Genomic DNA, 18243 nt, shown 5'->3' with positions numbered 1-18243 from the left:
GAGATAGAAACGTAATGACAACAACACAACGACCACAATGATCATCAGCTCCCAAAGAAGGATTTAGGGTCACCAAGAAGCTTCTTGCGTAGTTGTCTCAGCGCCTTAGTGGCACCCCGATTAATTTGATCCGTTTTAGAGGCGGTAAAGGCAATTGGTGGTGTAGGGGGTGCCTTGCGATCGTTCACCATATACCCGTAGACGCCATAGCCGTGCTGGTCTCGTTGGCGAGCGCGATAAGCCCACCCTCTTTCCAAGTTAATACTGACGTCAGGGTAGTACATGAAGTCCACAAGTATGTGTTGCTTGATGGTATCGAGATCAGCGTGCTTTTCGGGGTCCAAATTGTGGTGGAACCGAGCCCATATCAGCGATAGTTTCAAGGCCACGGGGAGCCGGTAGATCATGCGGATATCGCTGCGGTCGCCATCCAACTTGAACCACATTTTCTCGCCCATTTCCACGTAATCGTAGTAGATCCGGTCGCGACAATCGAAATGACGGTGTGACGGAGAGGGGAGGCAATGGCTCGTCTCCATGTAGCATAGCCGGCCCGCGGCTACGCCTAGGAGGTACAGGATCCCTGTGGGTGTGACACGAGGACACCGATTAAGCAATAGCATCGATAACTTGGGCAATTTACCCGCCTCGATTGCTCGTCCAAGAGCGTAAAGGTAGTTATCGTCGATATAAGTATCACTCAAATTGAGAGCAACCAAATTGGTAATGTTATAAATCCCTAGACGTTCATCATTGGTCATTTTGGGGCTGGTAGCAGGACCCACAACCGGTGAGGTACCTTTGCCATCAGCTGACAAATCAAGCACTACAAGTGCTTCTTTGGGGAGATATCGGGTTAATTGGTTAATCGGTACTGATAACGGTACGTTCTCAAGCCGATGGCACCCACGGGGGATCTGGCACATGGCCACAACGTCGCCTCGAAGGGTGGGGTCGTTGCGCCGATGGGGGTCAAAGTGGGCGCCTAAAACCGATGCCACCAATGCAAAACTGTGAAATGAGTCTGTCTGAGTGAGCATTAACTGGTTCCACATGCGTTCGACACACAGACGAGGCAATTGGGCGAGGAGGGAGACGTCAAACTGGCGGATGATGGAACCGACTTTCCGGGCACAAATATCGCGTAAACTAAATGCCGGGGGTACGGTTATCGGTTTTGGTGTCAGTTCGAGAGCTGTAATAGCGAATGGAGGCACCTCTCCTAAAGAATCATGGGTAGCGTGCTCCCAAGGAGGGGTGGCAAACACTACTGAGTCTCCGGGCGAAATCGAGGATAGGGCTATTAACCGTTCACTAGGGTGCTCATACCGCCGTTTCGTCACCCGGAATTGTCGTCGCTTCATCCACGGGTCGGGTATCGACGATGTTTTGAGGCAGTGGGATCCCGCCACTGCTGATAAACCATCGTGCTGCAGCTGATGACGATAATCGCTACTGTGCAGTATTGTGCTATCTGCAGTACGGTAGTTGCTCACCCTTATAAAATTGTCTGGCCATCGCAGTTTTTCTTCTTCACCGCCAGAGGATTGGTCTCGATCGAACACCTTTCTTGCCTTTTACCAGAGAGGTCCGGGGGCCATCCTTGCTAATGGTGTGTTGTTTATTTTTGGAACCTTTCACTTTGTCGATCCATTCGACTCCTTTTCGGTGGGGCCTGCGAGACCGTCGTCCCCATGGAAAAGAATTCGTGGTCTACAACTATTCGAAGTATATTACATGTCATTGGCTATCTATTTGGTCTATATACACTAAGGGATTCATGCCAATTCCTTTTCCTTGTGTTTGAGCACCGTCTGGCCCCGATACGGCTCGTCGTTGACGTCGTCGGCGTCAACAGACCGTGGCTTCTGATGGTATTGCAAGTACTGTTGTTTTTGCTTTTCCCGTTGTTCAGGACTGCCTTGTAACGGTCCGTTGATCATAGCATCAGTGACCCCATTAGAAATAAGCGAACGCCACGTCTTACGGTTCTCAAACCCATTGCGACTGTTCTCGTAGTCCACAAACTTCTGGTTGATATCAGCTTCGTTCACCGCAACAAACGGGCCTAAGTGGATCAGGGGCTGTTCCAATACTTCACCGCCAACAAGAACAAACTCAACGTCGCCAGTAGTGCTTCCACTTATAGTGTCACCGTCTCGGTTAAAGAAGAGATTATCAAACTCTTTAGCCGGTGTATTAACCACTCTGAGTCCCAGTCCTTTGAACACATAAAGGAAGTAATTATAGTCGGGGTTTACGGGTTGAGTGAAGGTAGCTCCTGGTTTCAAAATGTAGTGGTAGAACTCCACTCCCGTATACGTCAAGTTCTTACGCGATTCAACACCATACAGCTTTCCCGCAACCACTTTCACAGTGATGTCGCCGTCGGCACTGACAAATTTGGGCACTTCCCATTCTCGTAAGTCGAAATAGCGGGCAGGTGCATCTTTCACTTTATTCGGTAAGTCGATCCACAATTGAAGCAATTGGGCATTGGTCCCGTCGTTATCTTCCAACGGCATCTCAGAGTGGACAATACCCTTCCCAGCAGCCATAAACTGAAGGTCACCAGGGTACAATATCCCCTTTGACCCAGTAAAATCTTCATGACAAATCTTACCAGCTAAACAGTAAGTGATGATTTCCTGGCCGGCATGAGGATGTTGAGGAAACCCAGCGGGACCATCAGACTTGAAGTGGTCCAATATCAAAAACGGATTAAATTTGGGAGTTTCCTTATTGCCAATCAGTCTCTTGACCAATGCTCCAAGGCCATCATCTCGAGCGCGTACAGCATGGACAACTTTTTGGATGGTTCTTCCCTTTGGCATTATTATCTTCGATGAGTTTATGAAACAATTGTACGTCCTTATATACTAGCTTATTTGTCAGCAGCCACAATGTGTAATTGTGACATATTTGAGGTCATAGAAGCGTTTCGAACCCTGGCGATGATTCCGGTACTACCGCAATATGTGGAGACAGTCAGTCAAAAACATGTAAATGCGGACTTCAACAATTGACCATTGAGTTAAGATAATTGGCACGTTACAGTTGTTTAAGTGTTTACTTTTAATTGTAAAAGTGGTTCAAATCACTCAATTCTCTGCCCCTTTTCTCAGTGACGTTATCTTGGCTGTTTTCGGAATAATATGCCATGCACGGCTCCAGATACCTCAATCACTGACGTTTACCTCAAGTAATTGACTGAGCCACTTAGTCTTAGATTACGAGGACCAATTGACAAAGATTACGCTTATATGTAACGATTACTTATATGCGTGGAAGGAATTAGAAAGTCGTGGAAGGTGGTAGAAGGGAAGACCATCTTCGGTGATCATCCCGTATAGGCAACACACCGGTTATCTCCTCAGACATGCAGAACGTTGTAACATTTCCGTGGGGGCGGATTCCGGATTTTACCTCATTTAGACAACCGATAGGGATAGTTTTAGAAGCAGTCGAACTGGTTTGCTGACACTCTGAGGTTCTCCTCCAATACGTCGTCCCATTCCTGCTGGTCGTAGGCATCACCTAATCTTTCTTGGATCGAATTGAGAAGGATCTCGATGATGCGGAACGCCGTCTCATTAATCTTGAGGGTCTTCGAGTTTTCAAATACTTCCATGAAGAAGTTGACGTCCAACTTCAAGTTGGCCAACTTCACCGCCGACATGTCTGGGTGAGCCCGCATGTTGTCCAATACTGACTTAAGCACCCCTTGTTGGAGCTCATTGACGATCGAGATAAAGATCTCGGTACCCGTCAACGGCTTGATGCGGTGGATCAACTTGACAAACTCCATGAGGATGTCGTAGATGAAACCGTCCACTTTAAGTTCTCGCGGCTCCACCCCCAGATTGAAATGTTGAGAGATACGAGCATTCATCACCAACTTCTGCTTCAGGATGACATCGTCAAAGATCGTTAACGAGGCGCGATCGATATTGGCAAAAATCGGCAAGTTCTGCTGCTGTAAGTCCTTGTCAAATAGAGTATCAAACTTGCGAATCAAGATAGGGTACACAAGCCGCAGCAACACGTCGAAGTTGTTCATTGTCAAGATCTTGTACACTGCCGAGTTGTCGTCCTTTCTGTCGTTATTGTACTTCTTCATGATGGAGTCTAGGGTGATATTCAAGCACCGCATGAACTGGATCTCCACCCCCACAAGCGTCTTCTTCAGTGGGTGCAGGGGCACGATGCGGATCTCGGCCCCCTTATCATTTTTGGTGAATAGTAATTGCCCAATTTTGGTGAGGACAAATCCGTGGTAGTAGGTGATAATGTTCATAAGCTTGGTGTAGTTGGCGCCGTCGAAATGAGGGTCTTCCCCCTCGATGGGGATCGTCAGGACGTCCCACTGTTCAAGCTCGTAGAACTGCAGACAGTCATTTACCCACACTGTGCCGAGTGCTTCAACGATGCGCTGATTAGCTCGGGCGGCACAGTTGCGCATAAGCTTTACTAACCGGTTCAGCTCCGCTGACTTGTATACTTCACCGACAGAGCCGACAAACTTGCCGAGACTGGTGAGGAAACGGCTGAGCTTATTCAGTATCGCCAGCAAGTAGTACATCGCCAGCAACGAGTTCAGGTAGTAAGGCATGAATTGGGAGTAGTTCTCGGGCACTTGGTCGGCTAAGTTGGCCTGGTCTTCATCGTCAAAGATCAACAGCAAGATGTCGACGGTACGGGTGATCAATTGATCAAACAGCGCCCGGATTTGCCCCTCAGGATCGACGTCTTCAATGTTTTGCGTACCGCCATAGTGAGTATAGTTAGTGACAAATTTAGCCACATTCTTGCGGTAGATATCGTCGAGATAGTCAATGAAATTGAAGAGTACCAACCACGTCTCGTTGATCACACTCAAGTCCAAGTTCTCCAGCTGCTCAAACACTTCGGTCACCGTGTGTTCAGGGTCGGCCATCACCAGATTAGTCTGGAAATAGGTCTCAATAGTGAGGTACTTCTCAGCAATGTAGCGCACATACAGCCGCCGCGGCAGTCCCAGTAATGACCCGATATGGCTCTTGAGTTTAGCTTGCATCATCTTGAACTTATCGTCAAATTTCGTAAGTTGGTGCTCGAGCTCGTGGTGGAGCCCGTCCACCTGAGCCCTCAAAAATTGCGAGATTGGGTTGCTTTTCTTATCCGGGTCCAACTGGTAGATCTTATCCACGAGCGAGATGAATTTGGAGTTGGGGTTCTTCTCCAGATCGATGGCACGACCATACGTGTTGAGGGTCACCTGATGGTCGAGAGCAAGCAACTGGCGGTAGATCCGCTTGCGGTACTCGTGGATGATGTTGTCGACATTGTCAAATAACTTGTTAGCCACGGTAAGCACCAAAAGATTCAGTTCTTCCACTTGTTGGAGTTTAGTGGCGTCTCCTTCAGCCTCGGCACGGTCTGCCTGGTACTGCTGTTCGTGATTTCGAGTAAACAGCTCTCGCTTCAAAATGTACTCATTGTAGTCATCGACCACTTCATCGTGGCGGTTTTGCGCGATATTATTAAGGAGCTTTTGAGGTAAATCAAAGAGGAATTGGTTCAGGCGGATAAACTCGATCACTTGACCCAATTTCAGTTCACGATCAGTGTTCTCTTTGATGGGACGGATCATAAGCGCTAACGTGGTATTCAAGTTTTTGATCAGGTCCTCCAATTGCGCTGATAACAGATCATCTTTCACCCCACCTTGCAGAGGCATATATACCTTGGTAGCATCTCTTTCCGTGCCCACTTTGGTCTTGGTCTGTCTAAACCCGACAAGTATCGTGTCAATGCGTTTTTTGATGTCGACAAACTGCTCAAAGTTGTTATCAATGACTCGCTGGACATTGCCTCGTTGCAGTTTAAGCAGCCGGTCCAAGATACCAAGGTAACGGGTCAAATCATCAATGGAGGAGTCATTGTGCACTGTAGTTAAAAATTTGGAGGCGTCAAACTGTTGGGAGGTGATGATATAGTGGTTGATTTCGGGGTCGTTCTGCGACGAGATTGCGCGGCGTGAAAGCAACGTCTGGACGACATTGGACCCTTTCCCCTGTAAAGGGTCTTCGACATCATCCTTGGTATAATCCTCAGGCTTGCGGCTGACGAGAAACGGCTGGTACTGGCGGTTGACCACCTCGTTGAGGATGGAGAACTGTTCGTCCAAGGGCATTTTGGCGACCTCGTCGAGATCGTAGAATTGCGTCGGGTGCTGTTTCAGCTCGACATCGCTAAGCTGGGTCGGATGGAGGGTAGGGAGGTCGTAGAAGGAAAGGAGCGACTCGTCGGCGGCGTCGTAGTCAAGCATGGCCGGGCCTCTATGGGAAATCAACACTCGCGCGAACTTTATCAGGAGGAACACCCGTGCAGCAAACAAGGACAACGACAAAATTGCTTAGTAGATTTGATTGAATTGAGTCACTTGAGTCTTCTAATATGTAGTTTCACTTTCTTGGAATAATTTGGTAACTAATTTTCGTAAACATTAGAAATTATGACTCCAGGGCCATTCAATCATACTCAGCACATTTGTATATGGCTAACGAACAGTTGAATGCATCAATTGGTAGCTGGCATTTTCTTGTTCATAATTTTGAACCCGTTGATTGATAGATCGATCTAAAACATTGAAGAATTCCTTTCATTTGCTCATTGTGTTTACCTCGTGGTATATGACTGGAAAAACCAAGCGCTTTCAAATTGCACTACAACATTTTAGTAATCCAAGTAATATCGATCGAATCATCTTAAAAATAAAACATAAACCAATTGTTCAAACTAGTCAATTGGTTCGACTTTGTCGGTCTACCATGGGGTCACCATTGTCAGGCTTTTGCCATTTAATTACTGTGTGGCACGCGGTGCGAAAATCATGGCGACGGTTATCCAGGATGCTCTGAGGGCGGCGGAGCAAGTCACGGAGCAGGTGGCCGAGGGCGTGGCCAAGCACATTGCCGGCGACTCCGAGGACCTTTACTCGACTGACGGGTACACGTCAGACGAAGACGACTACGAATACGACTCTCTGGCCGAGCTCAGTGCCCAACAACAGTGGGAGCAGAGCGTCGACCAGATCGAGCGGTTGTTCAGCCAGGTGGTGTTCCCGTTGATCGGGAAGGCGTTGGGGCGCAAGTTCAGCCACTTGGTGTGGGGGCGGGTCGCCACCTGGTGGTGGGGGTATTATTAATTAGCATTACTATACAATTTCATGATGAGACAACAGGGGACGTTACAAACTGTTTAGTAGCTTGGTGAACTGGGTGTGGATGTCTTGTTCGACGAGCTCGGTGAATATGAGCCGGGTGAACGGCTCCACGAGCCCGAAGAGTAATCGCTGGACGATCTGTTTCACCAACTTGACGTATTCCTCGGGCAGCAAGTGGTAGTTCAGGTCGCTCAGCACCCCCAGCGCCATCAGAAAGATCAGCAGCAGCTCGTCGGACTCGGTGGTGGTGCGCAGAAGCGTCATCTCCAGCGCCCCCACCGCCACAAGCCCGTTGCGTAATATTTGGAAGATCTGGAGGGTGACTTTGAATAGAGTCTTGTAGATGAACAAAGTGTCCAAGGCGATGTTGATCTCAAGCTTCTCGATGAGTAACTGTTTCAGGTTGAGCTTGATCGGCAGCGCGTTCAGCACCAGCTGCGGGTACCCGTTGAGCTGGTTGATCGTGTTCAGCAGGCCCAGATGGCTGATGCCATCGCCCTTCTGCGGTACCGGGGTGCCAATGTCAAAGTTTCTGAGGATGGTTAGCAAGTTTTTGGCGAACTTCGCCTGGTGGGTCGTCAGCAGCTGTGTCAGCAGCGACACGATTCGTACCAGCGGTGCTGCCAGTCCCTGAGGACTGAGGGCGTGGGGCCGATCAAAGTTGATCAGAAACGCCAGGTTAAAGTCGTCGCCAGCGAGTTTCTTCAGGCCGCCGACGCCTATAGGCCCTGAGGTCGGTTTGTTGTTGGCAGGAGTGGTGCGGACGTGGTGGATGATGTGTTTCTGCGGTTGCTGCAGTGAAGTATAGAGCTCCTCGTCGAGCTCGAGCGTCCGCACCAACAGGCCGAGCAGAATGCCCAACTTGAGCAATTTGGCGGCGTCGACGGGGAATTTCTGCGGCTGGTCGCGGAGCTTTTGCACGCCGTGGGGGTCGAGGCGGTAGATGTTGAGGAAGAACCCCGGGGCGGGTTTGGTGGAAAACGGCACCGAGGTGAGGAGCAGGGTGAGGTTGGTGATCTCGTCGTCGAGAATGCCCACGAGGCTCGCCATGGCGCTTGAATTTTTGGGTGGTTTGGGCGGGTCGATGGAAGGACGTTGGCGCGCTGTGGAGAGGCGAGATAAGGTGAGGGTCGCGCGCGGCTACTACGCGGTGTTGTTAACAGACGAGACAGTGTGGGACTGGCCATGTGACTGTGTGCAGGAAATTGCCCATGAAAAAAAAAACACCGATGGCTGTGCTGGGTACTTAACCCCTTAAACCGCATTAGGGTGGGCTTATCCCTAATTTAGACGATCAAGTTAAATCAGACGATAACTGTACTAGTGAGCTAAGGAGGCATGTTAGTCTACTGTGTAGTTCGTTTTGCTTTGTTGCTAGTTAGTGGGTGCATGGCATTTTGTGGCAGGGGCACGGCGATGGGCGGAGTCGAGAGTAAAGGGCGTGTGCTAGCAGTTATCCATGCGTGTAGTATTTCACACGAGAATGCGATTCCAATGTGACTCTAGGAGCAACTTATGTGTAGTCTGACCTTCAGTAGTTGAAGCCTTTTAACTGGTCGAGGCGGTGGCTGCTAACCGTTAATTTGCAACCCTAACTTTTGATCGAGAATATTTAGGTTTATTACAGTATGTTCCATTTGGTAATATGCGTCTGGTCGTATGGATTGTGTTCGACTTGTGTTGCTTGATTTCATTTGCCTTGGTGCTATCAATAATGAGACGACTTGGAAAGTTTGCACCAATACGAACTGCCTCAAATAACTGCCTCAAATAGAGCTAGACCAACGAAAATCTACGGGTTGCCAAATCAGATTTCATCCTTCTTTATGTTAACTCTATTCATCATAGAATCACTAGCGGTTGATAAGTTGGTATCTGGTGGCCTCAGCTAACCATTAGCGATATTTAGTTTGAGTACTACATTCCAGGTAGTTGGGGCCACCTCATTTCAAAGCTCTACTCTATCCACGATCCCATACTATACTAGCCATTACTGTGACTACACGATTCGTCAACTTGAGATCACAAAAACCCTTGGCCAAGCCCATTTTTCACTGGTTCCATGGTTATCCCCGTCGGCGCCTTCCCGATGCGGCAAGGTCCTTTTTCGCTGACAATCGCCTGATTGTTCGCTCGCGCTCGTACCAAACCCCATCCATCACTACCATGTTGGCCCGCTTGTTCTTCACCAGGAACACCACCTGGGCGCCGCTAGCTCGGCAGACACGCCCCGGTGTGTCTTTCTTTGCCAACACTTCGTTGGGGCGCGTGCCCCGCTTCGCCCACGCCCCGTGGCGGACGATGGCTACCACCGCTAATAACACCGCGAAACAAGCGACCCCGAAAATTACCGAGATTATCGCCCTGAAGAAAGTCGGGTGGTGGCTCGTGGGTACTCTGACCCTCGTGTTTTCCATCGTCGTCATTGGCGGGCTCACCAGACTCACGGAACTGGGGCTTTCCATCACGGAGTGGAAACCGGTCACGGGGTCGATCCCGCCGTTGCTGGAAGCTGACTGGCTTGACGAGTTTGCCAAGTACCAGAACCTGCCTGAATTCAAACAATTGAACTCCCACATTACCCTTGAGGAGTTTAAGTTCATCTATCTGATGGAATGGGGCCACCGTCTTTTAGGGAGAGCCATCGGCCTTTTCTTCGTGTTGCCGGCGTTATACTTCTGGAAAACGAAACAGTTCGGTCCTCATGTTGGTAAGCGTGTGCTTGGCCTTACCGCGTTGTTAGGGCTTCAAGGGTTTATCGGCTGGTGGATGGTCCAGTCCGGTTTAGACGAAGAACAATTGAAAGAAAGACGACTGATGCCTACCGTATCGCAATACCGTTTAACTACTCACTTGGGAGCAGCGTTTTTGATGTATTTGGGCGTTCTCTGGACGGCGTTTGAAGTGCTTAACGAAAACAAATGGTTGGACCAGGCCCGTAAAGGCCACGGCGCTACCATGGAAAAGTTGTTCACTCAACTAAACAGCCCGTTGCTTAAACCGGTGAGAAAGTGGGCGACGGCATTATTATGTCTTACCTTCGTCACCGCGATGTCGGGGGGTATGGTCGCCGGTTTGGACGCCGGTTTGATCTACAATACTTTCCCCCACATGGGCGACGACTGGATCCCGCCTAAGTCGGAATTCATGTCACCTGTGTTCGCTCACAAGGAAGATAAGCTGGACATGTGGTGGAGAAACTTGACGGAAAACCCCACCACCGTGCAATTGATCCACCGGATCTTTGCCGTGACCACCTTCTGTGCTGTTTCTGCCGTGTGGTGGTACGTGGGTCGCCACAAGGCGATCGTGCCCAAGCCGGCTCAAACCGCTGCTAACACCATCATGGGCTTGGCCACGTTACAAGTGACGTTGGGGATCTGCACGTTGATTTACCTTGTGCCCATCCCCTTGGCGCTGGCCCACCAGGCCGGTGCCTTGGCGCTTTTGACCGGGGTGTTGGCCTACGCCGCCGCGCTTAAGAAGCCGAGACCAGCGGCAGTGCAAGTGATCAACCAGCAAATGAAGCAGGCCCTCTTGAAGCAAAAGGCGTGATTGCATTGACCCAAAATTAATTTCGTGTACATAGACATATTTGTAAATAGACGTCGCCAAGGGTTTTTGTGGCCTCCAGGTGTTTTTGGCCGCCCTTGTTATAACAAACAACAATTGAGGTGTAGATGTTTTTTCAGTCGCTTTTAACCTAAACTCTCAAAAAAAGTATTTTCCACGTGGGTAGTTGTCGCTGGCATCACCACTTTCGCTTCTCATACCGCTGTGGAACACGGGGTCCAGAACCTGGGATCCAGAACCTTTGGGATAGTAGAGAAAGTGTACGCGAATGCCAAAAATAAGCGGAAGAAGTAGGAGGTTTACAATTTAGGTGAGGATGAGGTGACACGACTCAAACGATTAGCACGCTCAGTTTTACTGCCATTAGCAATCATTATAAACATTTATCAATATCTCGTAGAACATGAACTACCGTACTTATCTCAGATATCGTATAGCTGCACTTATGATCGATCGGTCAGGGGTAAGCTATAAACGAAAGACTCTCGAAACAGAACGGATATATTCCAATAAGGGACGGTTGCTATTGACCACCATAATCAACCGAATCTGGGATCATGTGAGAATGATCTTGAGGCAGACGCTGGCGTCATGACAATAGATACCGAAACAGCCCTCTCAGGGACCAGCCGCTCCGAAACGACCCCACTAATAGGGTTAGGTCTCTATTGTTAGCCCTGGACCGTTTGTTTACCTCTTCTTTTCAACAATCTCGTGATAGAAACCTCAAGTAAAGTACATTACCGTATAGAAACACATCAAATAATCACGATCTAAAGATACGAAGTGTCATATCCAGGTAGTTTAGTATTATCTAGGTAGTATCCCTTTGTAAGATTTCGTGTATAGCAACTTGTCGTGATTAGGTTTCATTCGAGTGCCCCTGAAAAGGTTTACCAGGCGTTATTGTCAGCTTCAGAGTTCAGGCGGACGGCTGCGATTGTGTCTTCGAGCCAACACTTTCGTCAGAGACCACAACATCTGGGACGAGTAACGAGAACCAACTATAAATATCCTTACTACTTTCCCTGCAATCCTCATCAACCCACTCTATTCTTACAATGCAATTCAAGTCTATCGCTACTCTCGCCATCGTTTCGGTCGCTGTCGCCGCTCCCCTTGCCTGTGAAGACGGCTCGTGCCAAAACGGCTCCGGTAACATCCAAGGCATTGGTGGTGGCCAGGGTCAAGGTCAAGGTCAAGGCCAAATTGGTGGTGGCCAAGGCCAGGGTCAAGGTCAAGGCCAAGGCCTCGGTGGCGGTGTTAGTGTTGGCGGTGGCCAAGGTCAAGGCCAGGTCTCTGGTGGCGGTTCTACCACTGTGGTCCAAGAGGAACAAGGCGGTGGTAAGTTGAACAACCCCTTGGGTCCCGTGGGTGCTATTGCTGCTGCCATCTGGGGGTGTGCCATGTCGATCTTGGGCACTGCCTAAGTCTAGGGAGGTATTGAAACCGGTGTGGGGGGAGACATCATCGATTCCCGGCCGTGTTGGTGATGGTTGACTTCCGCATTTATACCCCAATCTTTGAAATTTTTTTTACTCTCGTTCATATATATTTTTGTGTTTGATATATGTTCGTCAAAGGAAGTGTAGGAGTCGTGATTCTGATTAGTCAGAGCTCGTCATCTGGTACGAGATTCTTGGGCGAATTTGAGTGAATATTGCCGGTTGGGCCTGATGAGAACGCCGCGCCACTCTCTGAACTGAAGATCAAACTAATAGACGCCATAATGAGCTAATATCGACAAGACTTGAGGCAAATTGGAAGTAGCACTATGTTCAAAGCTTGTTCTTTTGCTTGTTTGTGGTGAACAATATAGTAGCCCTTTGGATTACCCTCGATTTCGGGGTGGTCTCATTTGCGAGTTCTAGAATCGAAAGTGGTGGCGCAATGTGGGACCCCGCAGATGGATTCGATAATCTTCGATGCCAAGATCTAGTCTACCATTTTACGGGGCAAATAGGCCTCAGCCGTGACCTCAAATGTATAACGCATATGCAGTTAGCACAAACCACGCAAACGGCAGAAACATCTCAACTAGTATAAATAGACCACAATCTAATTGTAAAGGATATTCAATTACAACAACAATTACAACTATGAGAACTGAAATGATCAACTTTGCCTGTGACGCCTCGTGCACCAACAACTGTGCTCTGGCGTGCCACTGCACGTCAAACTGTGCTGATGGCTGCAAATCCAATGCCGGCTGTGCTGCTGCCTGCTCTTGCCAACAATGTGGTGGGGCTAACTGTGATTGTGGGTGCAAGCTGTGCTGCTGCCTGCTCTTGCCAACAATGTGGTGGGGCTAACTGTGATTGTGGGTGCAAGCTGTGCTGCCACTAACTGCCCAGCGAAAACTGATATATAGTTTTTTGTGATTTCTGAATGAATGAAAATGTGTTTAATTGAGTCCAAACTGTAGAACAACAACGAGCAATTGCTAAAGCTTTAGGAGCTAAGTCGACACTACCTGAAGGAGAGTCATTAATCTCATCAAACAGCTTCAATGGAACATGTTGGAGACTGGTGTGCTTTCACCAGTTATTTGAGTAGTCACAGTAAATTCATAGACCCGCTTTACCACATTGCATCACCCCGAAACTTTAACTAGCTTTCTCGCTTGTTGATAATCGACGGTAGTGTGTTAAAAAGACTACAATGACTGACCCAGTGACTAACCATACGTCTCAGACGAACGTCGGCCCGGGACCGGAAAAGAAGGATATCCACATCTGCCAGCTGTGTAAGAAAAGAGATGATGACATCGCGAAGACGGCTGGCATAGAAAATGTTATCATTGGATTGACTTGCTTTTTGGTTGTATGTCTTTTTGCAATGCTACTCTTGATTTGGGTTGTATTTTACTAGTAATTGAAATATTGACAACAGCACCTGCCAACCACCAGGTTGTGACACTGAAACATTGTACTCTAGGTGATCAAGAGTAGGCTTGAAATCAACCAACCTAAAATTGACTGTATCCTTGCTGAGATGAGCGATGATACAGGTGCCAACGCTAAAGGTTTTTTTTACTTTCATTCGTAGAGGAGTAGAAGTGTACGAGATTTCTCACCACCGGACACTGGCTACAGCCTTCTCCCGTGGCTGCTAGGCATGATTATTCGCAGCGAGGTGAGTCTGCTAAAGTTTTACTGGATAGTGAATATGGTTAAGTTCGCCCTATAGTACTACAACTTGGCAAATCTGTCAATATGAATATACCAGGTACCAGATGAAGTAGAGCGAGAGAGTGGGGTGCAGCAATCAGCAGGTGACTTAAATAACTGAGAGGGGAGGCGACTAGACCGAAAGACTAGCATGGACTCAAATCGGACTGAGACATGATCAATTTACGCATTGTAAAACATCAATAAAGTTGATGGCACATAAATACTCCCACTCTAACCGGAATGCTTGTCTATTATTAATCCTTATCTAGTCACCATGAAAATCTCGTCCAACGCCTTGGCGTCGGCCACCGCTGCCCGCTTGGCCGCGATCCATTTTGATCTTGCCCCAAGACGACCAGCGAGGGGCGTCGTCTCTCGTGACAGAGGCGTGGGGGTTTCCTCTAGCTTCTTCAGCTTTTCCTTTTTGTCCTTTTTGTCCTTCAACTTCTCTTTCTTGTCTTTCTTCTCCTTCTTTTCCTTCTTCTCCTTCTTTTCCTTCTTCTCCTTCTTTTCCTTCTTTTCCTTCTTCTCCTTCTTTTCCTTCTTTTCCTTCTTCTCCTTCTTTTCCTTTTTATCCTTCAGTTTCTCCTTCTTCTCCTTCTTTTCTTTCTTGTCTTTCTTCTCTTTCTTCTTGGGTTTGGTATCCTCATCGTCATCGTCTTCTCTGGTTCTCTTGGACAGGGCTGAGCCGTCTGTCAGCTTCAGTTTCAGACCATACTGAGCGTCCCACGTCAGTTTAAGCGTATCCCCTTTGACAAAATGCATCCCCCACTTCCCATTGATGATTCTCTCCTTCCGCTGGCGGTCCATCTCCTTATTGATCTGGTCCTCTTTACCGTTCAAACGACCCAAAATCTGTTGGAAAACATCAAGACCAGCACTATCATCGTCTAAACCATCACCGCCATTCTTTTTCTTGCGGAGTTTCGCCCCCAAACCGACGTTATCGTCCTTAATCAGCACCCGGATATGGGTGGTGGTAGCGCCGGGGACGAGCCCGATCCCCTGGCCCGGTTTCCACCCCATGCGCTCCATGTACTTCATGCCAAACCGGTTGGTGTCATTCAGCCACGCGGTGTTGCGGGGGTCGTTGCCGAACCGCTGCTTTGTCCGTGTGCCCGCCAACCCCATGGTATCACAAGTTCGCGATGAGATGAGGTCCCAAACGGGTAATAGTGTTTAAGAGAACCCCCTCCGAAAAAAACATTAAATTTAAATATAATAAAGGTCTATTATAATGTTAAGGCTAAGCTAGTAAGTTTGAGTTTTGTCTTTTTTTTTGGGGGGGTTGTTTTTTTGGCGTTAGCTATGGCTTCCCGGTCTCTGGTTAGTGCCAGTCAAATTAAACTATATGCAGTACGTTAAACCTCCGCGGTATTTGTGCTACCACCTGACGATTTGTGGATCGGTGCAGGACGTACTGCAGACAACTTATCTATTCGATCACACCAACCTCCAACGGGCCAAAAGTCATCCAACCGTAGCCTTTCTCTGAGTAAGTGGTGGTCGGTGATGTTCGTTCTATCTGTTAAATTCGCCGTATAGTTGTTTCCGACTTCCCCCGGGTCGCTAGCCCTAAAATTGCCATTGCCGCTTCGGAGGGAGAACCCGCTGGGCGTGCGGCTCTAAGCCTCAAAGCGCCAACGTCAGTGCTCACCTGCCGCCAACCCCCCCCCTCAAATTTAACACCAAAGAGTTACGGCGCCCCCCCTCGCCCCCTCCGGGTTCTCCCTGTCTTCCACCAATGTCGCTATACGAGTGGCTCCCCCACTACCATTTCCCCACCACCAAGACCCCCGAGCTGCTGCGCCGGCGCAACGCCGTCGGCGCCCGCTGGGGCGCCATCGCCACCCTCACGGTGTGGGCGCTATTGATGGTGATCCCGGTGGTCAACTGGCTATACAAGCGGGGGTACCGCATAGCCCAGCGGCCGCCGTTACTCCCCAAAGTGACCCGGTGGTTGACTCAATTGCAGTCGCCGTCAGCGGCGTCAGCGCCGCTGGCCGCGCTGCTGGCGCTGCTGGCGCCGCAATGGGCGCCCCAATACACAGAATACCTGGCCCTTCTCGACTCCCAGCCCGTCCCACGACGGCGCCGGTCTCGAATAATCCGCTGGTGGAACCACCTCATCGATGGTCTCAAAGAGTTTTCGTACTGGATGGCGCTCCGCTGGAATAGCATCGCCCGCATCGGGTTCTGGGCGGCGCTCTTGACGTTCTTCGCCGTCATCGAGACCAACAACGACTATGTGTGGCTCGCCAAACGGCTAGGAAGGATCCCCGCCATTTGTATGCCCCCGATCTTGTTTCTCACGTTGCGCCCGCTGCCGCTACCGCACACTCTATACCTCGCTGTGTTGCCCATCCACAAATGGATGGCGCGATTGATTGTGGTCCAGGCGGTCGTCCACACGATCATCTACTTGTTTTACTTCCAGTTTAAGAACGGGCTGTTTCACAAAGCGTGGAAGCGCGAAAATCTATACGGCTGGGTAGCCCTCTTTGGCTTTCTCGTGATCACCGTCACCCTGTTGGGCCAGATGAGAAACCGCTACTATCGCTTGTTTTACATCAACCATTATTTGTGGACGTGGGTGATCGTGGCGATGTTACAAGTCCACATCCGCCCCTGGAACTATAAGTGGTATACGGCGGCTAATGTGGCGATACTAATATGGCAGATTGCGGCACGGGTGTACATGCTGGTGTACTCCACTACCCGTTCGCAAATCGGGTTTGTCGAGGTGAAACAGGCGCTGCCGCTGTTTACCGTGGTCCAGTTCCCCAAGCAGTTTCTTGCTGTGCCTCATAAAAACCCGGGGGCCCACTTACGCCTTACTTTGTTACCGAAGCAGTGGTGGCGGCGGTGGTGGCGGCTCGCGGTGCCGATGTACCACCCGTATACTCTAGCCCTGCTTCCTAACGATAAGACCCAGCTGTTGATCATTAGAGAGCTGACGTTCCGGTTAGTGAATGATGGCGATTACGTCATCTGTGCCACCTACGACCCAAAGCTCTTGTTTATCACTAGAGATACCCACCACCAGAAGACGAAAAAACCCGCTAAATTTCAAATTCTGAGGCTCCACATCAACGCTAAGCGGATGTTGATTGTCATTGGCGGCCTGGCGGTGCTGTTTGCCCTCCCCTTAATCCGAGTGGCCACTTACCACGGTATCCCCGTCAAAGTAGTATGGGTGGTACGCGATTTCCGAGACGTCCAAGTGCTAAAACACTATGAGGATGTGGTCTCCGGCGACGACTTTGAGATCTACGTCACGGGCGAGCCGCTGCTTTCGCGCCGCAGGCTGTTCTACTTCGACCGCGACCTTGCCGACGCTGTGGTCGACGATACTGACCCCTATTTACGCAAATGGTTTGATAGCCACGACGATGACGTCTACGAGAACGTTGAAGTCGATGTGGCGCTGGCCCCAGCCTCGGATTCGGGGACAGTAAGAGCGCCGCTGCCAGCGCTGTGTGGGTCGCTGGTGGTCGCTACTACACCAACATCAGCACCAGTACCGCCAGCGCCCCGACGGATTCGAAAGAAGCCGCTGATGAACGACCCTTTCGAAGTGTACTACTCGAAACTGAGCTCAGAACACTCGAAAAACTACGTGGTTCAGTACCGCGAGACCGTGGAATCGCTTGGAATATCCCACAGGGTATATAAGGGCCGCCCAGTGATGGACCACCGCTACGTCGACTGGTGCATTAACGAAGGTTTCACTCAGTGTTCCGGTCCCGTGGCCGATGAAAATAACAACTTAGTGTGTTGTCAAGCGGTCCAGCCGAATCGGGTTCGCCAAACTAACGTCAATTGCCGCGACGTGTGGGTGGTGCTGGCGGGTCCCGGTGGCCTCGTCAATAATATGAAATTGTGGGCGACACAAAACGGGTTCAACTTCCACGAAGAAGCATTTAATGTATAGTTATATAGAGAATGCGCCATTAATAAATTTAGTATTTATTAGGAGATTGTGACGTGCGTACGATGCCTAGCATGGCTACTTGGGAGTCTGTTTGGGTCTAGCACCAACACTCTCGAAGAACCAATAATCAGGTGTTGTACGTCCTCATCCCCTGCCGTCATAGTGTAAGAAGCATTCAAGACATCATAACTTATTGGAGAACCACAAAATAAAACTGGAGAGAATACTACGAAAGCATTGATCAAATTGTACGCAATACCAGATTATAATTTCCAATTACTTATCTTAGCTTTGGCTTCTACCTGAGAAAATGACTAGCATGGCTTGATTTTCGAATTTCCCTGGAAACATTAATT

At 49.3% G+C, this 18243-nt stretch overlaps 9 protein-coding genes across 9 annotated transcripts; 4 read left to right on the top strand and 5 right to left on the bottom strand. All coding sequences in view use genetic code 12, as the record gives it.

Moving 5' to 3' along the window:
- Window positions 1-44: 44 nt before the first annotated feature.
- On the bottom strand, window positions 45-1364 carry DIURU_004402 (uncharacterized protein; the record flags this gene model as incomplete). The annotated part of the gene is made up of 1 exon (XM_034157272.1): window positions 45-1364. The coding sequence occupies one exon, from the start codon at window positions 1362-1364 to the stop codon at window positions 45-47; it is 1320 nt and encodes a 439-aa protein (XP_034010894.1).
- Window positions 1365-1778: 414 nt separating this feature from the next.
- Window positions 1779-2834, bottom strand: DIURU_004401 (pirin family protein; the record flags this gene model as incomplete). The annotated part of the gene is made up of 1 exon (XM_034157271.1): window positions 1779-2834. One exon carries the CDS (start codon window positions 2832-2834, stop codon window positions 1779-1781), a length of 1056 nt encoding a protein of 351 aa, XP_034010893.1.
- Window positions 2835-3454: 620 nt separating this feature from the next.
- On the bottom strand, window positions 3455-6310 carry SEC5 (exocyst subunit; the record flags this gene model as incomplete). Its single annotated transcript, XM_034157270.1, has 1 exon — window positions 3455-6310. The coding sequence occupies one exon, from the start codon at window positions 6308-6310 to the stop codon at window positions 3455-3457; it is 2856 nt and encodes a 951-aa protein (XP_034010892.1).
- Window positions 6311-6874: 564 nt separating this feature from the next.
- DIURU_004399 (uncharacterized protein) lies at window positions 6875-7189 on the top strand (the record flags this gene model as incomplete). Its single annotated transcript, XM_034157267.1, has 1 exon — window positions 6875-7189. The coding sequence occupies one exon, from the start codon at window positions 6875-6877 to the stop codon at window positions 7187-7189; it is 315 nt and encodes a 104-aa protein (XP_034010891.1).
- Window positions 7190-7231: 42 nt separating this feature from the next.
- DIURU_004398 (uncharacterized protein) lies at window positions 7232-8257 on the bottom strand (the record flags this gene model as incomplete). Its single annotated transcript, XM_034157266.1, has 1 exon — window positions 7232-8257. The coding sequence occupies one exon, from the start codon at window positions 8255-8257 to the stop codon at window positions 7232-7234; it is 1026 nt and encodes a 341-aa protein (XP_034010890.1).
- A 1251-nt stretch (window positions 8258-9508) lies between these two features.
- Window positions 9509-10762, top strand: COX15 (Cox15p; the record flags this gene model as incomplete). The annotated part of the gene is made up of 1 exon (XM_034157265.1): window positions 9509-10762. The coding sequence occupies one exon, from the start codon at window positions 9509-9511 to the stop codon at window positions 10760-10762; it is 1254 nt and encodes a 417-aa protein (XP_034010889.1).
- Window positions 10763-11841: 1079 nt separating this feature from the next.
- On the top strand, window positions 11842-12210 carry DIURU_004396 (uncharacterized protein; the record flags this gene model as incomplete). Its single annotated transcript, XM_034157264.1, has 1 exon — window positions 11842-12210. One exon carries the CDS (start codon window positions 11842-11844, stop codon window positions 12208-12210), a length of 369 nt encoding a protein of 122 aa, XP_034010888.1.
- Window positions 12211-14214: 2004 nt separating this feature from the next.
- DIURU_004395 (uncharacterized protein) lies at window positions 14215-15084 on the bottom strand (the record flags this gene model as incomplete). Its single annotated transcript, XM_034157263.1, has 1 exon — window positions 14215-15084. The coding sequence occupies one exon, from the start codon at window positions 15082-15084 to the stop codon at window positions 14215-14217; it is 870 nt and encodes a 289-aa protein (XP_034010887.1).
- Window positions 15085-15697: 613 nt separating this feature from the next.
- DIURU_004394 (putative ferric-chelate reductase) lies at window positions 15698-17887 on the top strand (the record flags this gene model as incomplete). Its single annotated transcript, XM_034157262.1, has 1 exon — window positions 15698-17887. One exon carries the CDS (start codon window positions 15698-15700, stop codon window positions 17885-17887), a length of 2190 nt encoding a protein of 729 aa, XP_034010886.1.
- Window positions 17888-18243: the final 356 nt, after the last annotated feature.

This window comes from Diutina rugosa, assembly GCF_008704595.1.
Source record: "Diutina rugosa strain CBS 613 chromosome Unknown scaffold14_size250082, whole genome shotgun sequence".
Classification (NCBI taxonomy): domain Eukaryota; kingdom Fungi; phylum Ascomycota; class Pichiomycetes; order Serinales; family Debaryomycetaceae; genus Diutina; species Diutina rugosa.
This window is presented reverse-complemented; position numbering and strand designations above follow the sequence as displayed.